Source organism: Perissodus microlepis, chromosome 3, assembly GCF_051167445.1.
Source record: "Perissodus microlepis isolate ML-2025 ecotype Zambia chromosome 3, ASM5116744v1, whole genome shotgun sequence".
In the NCBI taxonomy this organism is placed as follows: domain Eukaryota; kingdom Metazoa; phylum Chordata; class Actinopteri; order Cichliformes; family Cichlidae; genus Perissodus; species Perissodus microlepis.
Window position 1 is genome coordinate 6,435,761 of NC_140463.1, and position 10,438 is coordinate 6,446,198.

Genomic DNA, 10,438 nt, shown 5'->3' on the forward strand with positions numbered 1-10,438 from the left:
ATTACCTTGGCCTCCAGTAACGCTGTGAGGAACCTTGGAGTCATTTTTGACCAGGACATGTCCTTCAACGCACATATTAAACAAATATGTAAGACTGCTTTCTTCCATTTGCGCAACATCTCTAAAATTAGAAATATCTTGTCTCAGAGTGACGCTGAAAAACTAGTTCATGCATTTATTACTTCCAGGCTGGACTACTGTAATTCATTATTATCAGGATGTCCAAAAAACTCACTGAAAAGCCTTCAGCTAATCCAAAATGCTGCAGCAAGAGTACTGACAGGGACTAGAAAGAGAGAGCATATTTCTCCTGTTTTGGCTTCCCTTCATTGGCTTCCTGTTAAGTCCTGAATTGAATTCAAAATCCTGCTCCTCACATACAAGGTCTTAAATAATCAGGCCCCATCTTATCTTAATGACCTTGTAGTACCATATCACCCTATTAGAGCACTTCGCTCTCACACTGCAGGCCTACTTGTTGTTCCTAGAGTATTTAAAAGTAGAATGGGAGGCAGAGCCTTCAGTTTTCAGGCCCCTCTTCTGTGGAACCAGCTTCCAGTTTGGATTCGAGAGACAGACACTATCTCTACTTTCAAGATTAGGCTTAAAACTTTCCTTTTTGCTAAAGCATATAGTTAGGGCTGGACCAGGTGACCCTGAATCCTCCCTTAGTTATGCTGCAATAGACGTAGGCTGCCGGGGATTCCCATGATGCATTGAGTTTTTCCTTTCCAGTCACCTTTCTCACTCACTATGTATTAATAGACCTCTCTGCATTGAATCATATCTGTTATTAACCTCTGTCTCTCTTCCACAGCATGTCTTTTATCCTGTCTTCCTTCTCTCACCCCAACCGGTCGCAGCAGATGGCCGCCCCTCCCTGAGCCTGGTTCTGCCGGAGGTTTCTTCCTGTTAAAAGGGAGTTTTTCCTTCCCACTGTCGCCAAAGTGCTTGCTCATAGGGGGTCATATGATTGTTGGGTTTTTCTCTGTATCTATGAAGCGCCTTGAGGCGACTTTTGTTGTGATTTTGCGCTATATAAATAAAATTGAATTGAATTGAACCGAGCATGGCAAGGACAGACCTAAGAAATGACCTGAACTGGGAAAGCTGGCAAAACAAACCTGAAATCATTACACGCAGAGGTAACACAGACAGACCAGTGATGAGCAAAGGAGAACACACACTATACAAGCACAGAGGGAAATGAGAAAACTGCACAAAGTAGGGAGACACAGCTGAACCTAATTAACATGATGAGACAAGGAGGAATCAAAACTGCATACACTGACATAAGACTTGGACCTTCAACGTATAACAGGAAACTTACTGACTGAACTCAAGATACGGGCTCAAAGACAAAAGCTTCACAGAGAGACAAGGAGAAGCACAGAACAAGAACAGAAATCATGAGCTACAAACATAATATAAAAGAGAGCTATTAATTCAAGGAACAAAACTAAAACCAAAACGCTGGGTTTCAGACCGTGACTCTCCTCACAGCTGAGGCGATAAAAGAAATTATTTGAGTGCTCAAACAGAGCTTTTGCATTTTTGCTCATGATAAAGCATTTCTGTACTTAATCAAAGATAAATCAAACTATAGGTTTGGTCCAAAGGTCAAATGAGAGATTTGGTCTGAATAATGAAAATGTCTATTCCGATGTCTAGATGTTGTGTATGTAGACATGATCCATCATCAACCTTTCATATTAATGTTTGGGTTTGATGAGATCAGAACTGTGTCACCAACTCATCATTATCTTTTCATGATTTTAAACAAGGGAAAATAGTAATCCCAGAATTATCAGTCGTATTTGATTTAACTCAAGTCAAAGTCAGCTTGTCAAAAACCATGTGTACAGATCATACACAGACTTTTTGTTGAAACCTCTGGCAGAACCAGCCTCAATGACAAAGGACGGGACAAATGAGATGGTGTGGAAGACAACCAGAGAGCAAAAACTCCCTCTTAACAAGAAGAAACCTCTGGCAGAACCAGGCTCAGTGAAGGGCATCGATTTGCCATGACCAGTTGAAGGTGAGTGGAGGAAGAGAGTAGTAGTGTCTCATAATTATGTCTTGATGCATGCTCAGTCATCCAGGTAAGTTAATTCCAAGTGACTTCTCAAGTCTTATCATTTCAGCTTAAACTGAAGTCAGTTCGTTGAGCGACAAAACGTTTCTTCCACTGAAAATGCTGCGTCTTGGTGAACAGAATCAACCTTTTGGGGTGTCTCATAATTACATGCAGAGGGGTGTAAAAACACGTCGTGAGTGAAAAATATGCCCTAGTCTGAGAGGCAAGTGCTCTTTTGGAGAGTTTTGATACTATGAGGTCCTTAAGACAGGAAAGGCCAGCTTAGTTAGCTTTCAGTGTCTCTTCACTACTTTCTGCTCTCCTCATATCTCTGTGTTTCCCTGTCGAGGTGAGTTTCCATGTTTTGTTCAGACTGGGTAACCAGCTGTATTCTGCTGCTCCTAGTGTCATTAACGCTCAGCGAATGTCTTGGATTTTGTCTTAGAGTGTCTGCATTTGATGACATATATCAGTATATCAGTGTACACTGGTCCCTTGTTTATCGCAGGTGTTAAGTTCAAAAAATTACTCGTGATAGGTGAAATACGTGAAGGAGCCAACTAGATTTTTAAAAATTATTATAAATTTTTTGAGGCCGTAAAATCCCTCACTACACACTTTATACACTTTTCTCACACAGGCATGAACATTTTCACAGTTTTCTCTCTTGTTTAAACACTCTCAAAGTTCAAACCTTGGCAGAAAAATAGGTCCAGTATTATAGAATGAAACTAAAGATCAAACCCTGTTTTCAGGTTCAGAACATGGGAATAGAGCAGCTGCCAGGAAATTCAACATTAATGAATCAATGGTACAGAAGTGGAGGAAGCAAGAAGAATAAGTTGAGTAAAGTTTGACTTATCTGACTGTTTTGTTTTGCTTAATGCGCCTTATAATCTAGAAAATACGGTAACTTCTACTTTCCTTTAGCATTTCCAGAGGTCCAACTTTTGTGCGCTGGTTAGAGCCAGGTTGTAACAGTTAGCATCTTCCTCTCCTCTCGACAAAACGCTGCAAAATGTTTTGTCGATATTGTTGCGTTTGTTGGGGAAAAAAACTTAAAAAGATACAGTGCAGCACTTCAGAGTCACACTGCTAGCGATCAAAGATTTGTGTAAATTTGACACGCTGAACGCATTCTTTGCTGTACAGGAGACATGGCACGAAATTGATTGACAATGCTCTACAGCCAATCAGGCGCTGTAAAAAAACAAAACAAAACAAAACATGCAAAATTGGACAAAAAAATCCTCGAAACAGTAAGGCCGCAAAAGGTGAACCACGTTATAGTGAGGGACCACTGTATATCAGAGCTGTGTGTGTCAGTAACATGCGCATGTTCTGATGTTAATGATGAACTGATGTTGGAGTTGTGCTGAGTAGACTTTGAATGAACTCTGATTTTCACACTTTGAAAGTTTGAACCAGTGAAAAGTTGTTTGCTGACATCTTCTTCTCATGTCTGCTGTCTCTGAGCTCTCTCTATTTGATCTTCTCTGATCTCTTTAGACTCTGGGAGGCTTTGAATGGGCCCAGTCTGTTCAGGCAGACTGAAGGTCAACTGCAACCAGTGTAACCAGTCCAAGCAGAGCTGGACCTCCGTGTGTGAAGCTGATTTTGACCAGCAGGATGCAGAGGTGGTCTGTAGGGAGCTTGGCTGCGGGCCTCCCTCAGCCCTCCAGGGGGGGCTCCAGTGTGGAGCAAAGAGTTCAGATTTTCCCAAACTATCGATCTATCTGTGAGTCTCTCAAGTTTGTCTAATCTCCCTGCTCACTGTTTCCTAATAGAAATATCAAATATGAGCACAGGTGCTGAGTTTCCTCTAAATAATCCAGTGGTGCGCTCTACTGCCATTGTTGTGGTCGTAATTTAATGTCTCCCTCACACTCAAAAAACGCTACCACACATAATGCTACTATTTTAATGTAACAGTGCAGAATTTAACATGGAGCATCTGAGGCAGAGAAGTTACCCAACACAATCCATGGATGTCTTGCAGGCAGCAAAGTTAATTTTTACAGTGAGTGGGGCAGTTTACAGTGTTTCGGGTTTTTATTTAAGAGTGAATGAGACACTGATTCACTGATCCACTTTACTGTATGGTAAAAACCCTACAATAATGCAACAAAGAAAACCCCAATATCAGACAATCCCTTATAAGCAAGCACTTGGTAACTATGGGAAGAAAAACTTCCTTTTAGAAGTGAAGAAATCACTGGCAGGACCAGGCTGAGGGTGAGGATAGGAAGACGGGACAAAAAACACCCTGTGGCATGAATTAATAATATTTACAGATTAAATACAGAGAGGTGCATAAACACAACGTGAGAGAAGAATTGGCTGAAGAAGAAACTCAACGCATCATGGGAATCCCCCAACAATCTAGGCCTATTGTAGCCTATCTACGGGAGGATTCAGACACCTGATCCAGCCTTAACTATATGGAAAGTTTTAAGCCTAATCTTCAGTATAGAGAGAGTGTGTAGAGGTCAAATCTTTGTGTTCCATTTGCAAGGTATATTTTTATGTTCTTTAGACTTTAGATTTTCACTTCAGTGGACTAGTTTAGTTGGAACTAATAAGAATAATTTTCTGCAGAAGAACAGGCTGATAACCAGCTGTGTGTGAACATTTTTCCTGTTACAGTCAGAATGGAAAAATGTCCTGGATATGCTGACCTCACTCCGTGGTACACAGGGCACAGCAGATGGACTGCCCGTTACTCTCATGATTAATTTTCACAATGAAAATATTAGTTTAACATCCAGAAGTCTGTACAATCTGTTTCATAGTTTCTAACAAGCGTTATCGCTTTAACAAAGATTATGCATGTGTACACAAGCCATGCTGATAATTGAAAAGAAAAACCACGAAGATCAGATGTTAATCAGATTTCATTTTAATTCTACTAATAATCACAAATATCACACAAAGACTACAAAACCTATAACAGCCAGGTGGTGTTTAAAATGCAGCTGAATAAATATTTTGAAAAAGACAATTGAATTTTTTCTGAAGCAGGTTTGACACCAGACTTCAGTATCTATCAACATACAACATGCTGTGGTGAAAATGTTCTCTTTCCTCCTTAAACATGTTTTTAATATTAGTTTTAATTCAAAATTCATGTTTGAAACGAGTATAACACAAATGAACATCCAGAAATAAATATCCAATAGAAATAACCTAAATTGAGTCCAGTGTTCAACCACTGGCAGGTGAACATTAGCGAGAGTTATGCAAGATATGTACCAACTTGACCACTTGTGAGGTGAGCTGGCAGCCATCTCTGTGATCATTGGAGTACTTTTGCAAATATTGAAAGAATAAGGCACTAAATTCTACAAAATATTAAAAGTGTAGCTCGTGACAGACACAGAGTATTTCAAAAGATAAAATACAGTATGGGTCCACATATGTCCAAACGCCTGTGTGTAGGCCTGGTTGGTATTGAGAAACAGCCATTAAAAGAATGTCTATCTGGCCAAAGCTCGGTCATCATCAAACCATCATCAAATAATTTATTAAATGTGTTAATAATTACTAAAAATAAATAACTTATTAATTATTAAATTAATCATTTAATTAACTTAAATTAAATAATTCAACAATATTAAATGTTTTAAATTAAATTAGAAGATTAATTATTTAATTAATTATTAATATACTGGTCAAAAGTTTTAGAACACCTGAATTTCAGTTATTTTTTGCATATTGAGTCATTCAAATCAATGAAGCGCCTGTTATGGTACAAAGGTAAGTGGTGAATTGTCAGAGGCTAAAAGCAAAGGTAAGGTTACCCAAAACTGAAAATATTGTATCTTTTAGAATTATGCAAAAAGGCCTTTTTCAGGAAACACACAATGTGTTAACAATTTCAAACTGATCTACACCCATGAAGGTTGATCAAGCCTTGAAAGTTAGTGCTGCTAATTCCTACAGCTGTTCTAACTTTTCTATATAACTTAAAACTCCCTCCCTCCCTCTTACAACAAGTTGCAGAAAGAAATAATTGCGAAGACGTCAAAATAAGATAAACAGGCTTTCCAGGACCATGAAACACCGCCATGGGACTGCTGAAAACTGTACACAGGTAATATTGACTCGTGAATCAATATTTGAAATCTTTGGTTCATCACGCAGGTTCGTTGTACGCGGTTGAGTAGGCGAAAGGAAGGTTTCAAGGTGTGTGGCATCAACTGTCAAACACGGAGAAGGAAGTGTGATGGTCTGGGGCCGTTTTGCTGGATCTTGAATCGGTGACTTGTACAGAGTGAGAGGCACTCTGAACTAAGATGACTACCACAGAATTCTGCATGACCATGCAGTACCCGCTGGTATCTGCCTAGTTGATCAGGTGTTCACCCTACAGCAAGATAATGACCCAAAACATTAGTCTAAGCTAGGCCAGAACCGCCTTAGGAACACAGAACAAGACGATAAGCTTGAAAACATGCAGTGTCCAGCAGAGTCTCCAGACTTAAATCCCATCGAGCTGGTTTGGGATGAACTGGACAGAGGAGTGAAAGCAAAGCAACCTACAAGTGTCAACATTTATGGGAACTTCTGGAACAGATATGGGAAGACCGTTCTGAAGAATATTTGATTTCTGTTGTAGAAAGAAAACCACAGGTGTGTTCAGCTGTTACATCTACCAAAGGTGGCGACTTTGATGAGTCATGAGCTTAGAATACATTTTGGTCTATAAATTGATTCCATGATTTCTTTTTTTTAACTACAATTGCTTATTTGTACTAAAGTGGCATGACTCATAATTTGACTGCATAATTTTCCAAATTGGAAAAATTGGGGTGTTCTAAAACTTTTGACCGGTAGTGTACTTTTATTAATTCATTCCAAATTAATTATTTAATAAAACATTTAATTAACTATTAATGATGTTCTTATTTCATTCATTTTGGGACCCTCCAACTGTAGTCAATGCATAAAAATACATAAAAATAAGGCTTTTTGATCTTTAACTGTCTCTTGAAAGGGATCATTCAGATTTAAATTAGGTAAGGTTTGGGACACTTATGGTCCCATTTATGGCTGCCATTGTTATGGGTATCAAACACTCTAAGCAGAAACTGGACATAAACGAAGCAATGTTTTGTTGCTTGTTGTCCACACTTTAATAAGTCAGCAGAGGTTGCTGCCACAGTGAAACAGAACTATGGATCTCAATAAACTGCATAAAGACAAAGTGTGGTCTCTTACATAGAAGGACAATAACGATGAATCTAAGCTTATCATAAAAATTTCAAGATGAATCACAAAATTATTGACCAGATCACTAAAATAATTTCTACCAAACTACAACTGCAGCTGTTGGTGGAACTTTACACTCTTAAATATTGAAAGATTTAAAGGATGAGACAGCTCAGCACAGCATGTTATTAACTTCACACATGAAGTGGTTCAGTCCAGTCAGACTTCAGTTTTGCAGCCACCGTCCACATCCTGCCTCTTCAACTGGTCGTCACGGTAACTCTGGACCTTCCACCAGCGAATCCTGAAGTCTGTCAGTCCTTCTGACAGCATGAGGCCTGACAGCTGGACAAAATGTGCAGATGATGAAAAACATGAAGCATAGTTTGAACTTGTGTCAAGTTTGTGTTTGTGACTGAACTGCTGACCTGCTGTGAAACCTGCTGCTGGATCTCTGTGCTGTGCATGTCTGCTTCTGACTGAAGCCTCATTTTCAGCACTGTTTGCTTTGTCACTGCTAAAAATGAACCACATATAAAAACACAAACATTAGTGTTTTACTAGAGACAGGATTTTACAGTGTTTGCATTCTGGACCTCACCTGTGAAACAGAAAAACAAATATGTGATGGTAGAGGAGCCATCAGCCCATTCCCCTGTCATTAAATTAAATGCTCCACAGTACTCAATGGAATTGAGGTTATTAGGCTCAGAAGGCTTCCAGTTAGTGAATGTGGAGGTTGTGTTGTCAGACCAGGAGGCCCAGGGATCCCTGTAGAGGCCAATCCACACATACTGAACCCCTGATCCATTCAAAGTGAGCGTGATGTTGGATTTCTCCTCTTTGCTTCTTATGCTGGTCAGGTCTGTGTGGTATGTCCTGCAGTACGACTGAGCCGCTGACCAGGTTTGGTTTTCCATTACTAAGATGTAACTTGTGTTTTTGGCTGCGAAAAAGGATGAATTTTGAAACACATGTTATGAATCTCATAAAACTGTAGGGATAACTAGGGTAACAAATCTTTTTTTCCTACCATTGTAACACAGGAAAGGGTAAGAATCTCCACAGGGTCTATCATTCATCTGTGTTTGTCCCTGAAGAGCCACACAGTATTCCTTTGCATTTACACAGTCTGGTTGGCCGTTAGCCCAGATCAAAAATTCATGTGTACTGCCAACATAAAAAAGTTTTCCCTCCATGGACCACTTCCAGCTGTAACGATCACTATAGAGTCCTATCCAAGCCCAAGTATTGATCCTTGGTGAAATTGAGAAAAGCAGTTGGTTGATGTTGCTGTTGTAGATGGTGACCAAGTCAGTGAAGTGTTCTCTGCAGTAACTCTGAGCTTTGGTCCAGGATATTTTCTCGTTCACAAAGTGGTATTCTCTGGAGTGGGGAGGAAGAGTGGAAAGTCCTCCTGAAAAAAATAAGACAAAGGTTTTGTTATTGTGGAAACTGGGCTCTTGGATGAATCACTGAAAAAAAAAATTGTCAGCAAGAATGAGGCACGCTCGCTTCCACCTCACAGGCTCTACGATTGTGCTATTGATCTCCTTCCTGGGGCCACCCTACCATCTGGCCACCTGTATAGCCTTACCCAGCCAGAAAGGGAGGCCATGGAAAAATACATAACGGACTCACTAGCTGCGGGTATTATTTGACCGTCATCATCCCCAGTAGTTGCCGGCTTTTTCTTCGTGGAGAAGAAAGATAAATCCCTTTGGCCATGTATTGACTTCCGCGGACTCAATATTATCACTGTCAAAAACAAATACCCCTTACCTCTCCTTTCCTCCGCCTTCGAACTGCTGCAGGGGGCGACAGTGTTCAGCAAGCTCGATTTGTGCAATGCATATCACTTGGTAAGGATCAGACGGGGAGATGAGTGGAAAACGGCATTTAACACACATTTGGGCCACTTCGAGTATCTGGTTATGCCGTTTGGGTTGACGTATGCTCCTGCTGTTTTTCAATCTTTGCTAAATGACCTCCTCAGAGACTTTATTAACTGCTGTGCTTTTGTTTACCTTGATGATATGTTTGAGCTCAAGGTATGTTTACCTTGAGCTGTCCTGTTGCAGGGCAACAGGACAGCTCCAATTCCTCGATTCCTCGATTAGAAGCATCAGTTTGTATCGTAAAAGGCAAGTCAAAGTTGAGACTCTGAAGCACAGGTTCACAACACAGGGCCTCCTTCAAATCTTTGAAGGCCTTCTCTTGCTCCTCTCCCCAGACCAGTTTAGATTTTACTGTACTGGTGAGATCTGACAAGGGTGCCGTCCTCTCTGAAAAGTTTGGAATGAAGCGTCGGTACCAGCTCAATAGTCCAAGGAAAGACTTTACCTGTTTGCGGGTGTGAGGTCTCTCCCTCATCCGGATGGCCTCCACTTTATCCTTGACTGGCTTGATTTCACCATTTCCGATGTTGTAACCCAGATACTCAAGCTCCTGCTTTGCCAGGGTACACTTTTTGGGGTGTATTGTCAGGCTGGCTTCCTTGATTCTTCCAAACACCGCCTCCAAGTGAGTCAGATGTTCCTGCCACGAAGAACTGTGAATGACAATGTCATCCAGGTAGGCCGCAGCAAATTTTTCCATACCTGCCAACACTTTATTCATTAACCTTTGGAAGGTCGCAGGCGCTCCATGCAGGCCAAACGGCATCCTAGTGTATTGCCACAACCCCTGCGGTGTTCTGAAGGCAGTCAAAGGCTTTGCAGCATCCGACAACGGCACCTGCCAATATCCTTTACATAGATCTAACGTAGTGAGGAACTTTGCTTGCCCCACACGTTCGATCAGATCTTCCAGCCTGGGTAGAGGAAAAGCATCAAATTCAGACTGTGCATTTACCTTTCTGAAGTCATTGCAGAATCTGAGGCTGTCATCCTTTTTTACCACCATCACAATAGGATTGCTCCATTCACTGGTGGAGGGCTCAGTGACCCCCAACTGCAACATCAGAGCTACCTCCTTCTCCAAAACAGGCAGCAATTTTTGCGGAATTCTGTACATTCTCTGCCTTATTGGTATACTTTCTTTCAGACGGATGTCATGCTCCACAAGATCTGTTGCTCCCGGTTTTTCCTGAAAAAGACCCGGTGGAATAATGGCACGCAATTCTTCCTGCTGAGATACAGAGAGATG

At 40.8% G+C, this 10,438-nt stretch overlaps 1 protein-coding gene across 1 annotated transcript; it reads right to left on the reverse strand.

Annotated features, from left to right (window-relative positions):
• Positions 1–7,510: 7,510 nt before the first annotated feature.
• On the reverse strand, positions 7,511–8,452 carry LOC146389616 (C-type lectin 1-like). Its single transcript, XM_084922966.1, has 4 exons — positions 8,325–8,452; positions 7,893–8,237; positions 7,720–7,808; positions 7,511–7,636 (listed from the first exon to the last, which is right to left on the reverse strand). The coding sequence occupies exons 1-4, from the start codon at positions 8,371–8,373 to the stop codon at positions 7,511–7,513; spliced, it is 609 nt and encodes a 202-aa protein (XP_084779092.1). The 5' UTR covers positions 8,374–8,452.
• Between the last annotated feature and the right edge of the window lie 1,986 nt (positions 8,453–10,438).

What these genes read in the sequence shown, in the direction of transcription:
- LOC146389616 (XM_084922966.1), bottom strand. Translation starts at nt 8,373, where the DNA reads ATGAATGATAGACCCTGTGGAGATTCTTACCCTTTCCTGTGTTACAAT. An exon ending in CCCTTTCCTGTGTTACAATG is followed by an intron (nt 8,238 to 8,324) that starts GTAGGAAAAAAA and finishes CCTTTTTCGCAG; the next exon opens with CCAAAAACACAAGTTACATC. An exon ending in AGCAGCAGGTTTCACAGCAG is followed by an intron (nt 7,637 to 7,719) that starts GTCAGCAGTTCA and finishes CATTTTGTCCAG; the next exon opens with CTGTCAGGCCTCATGCTGTC.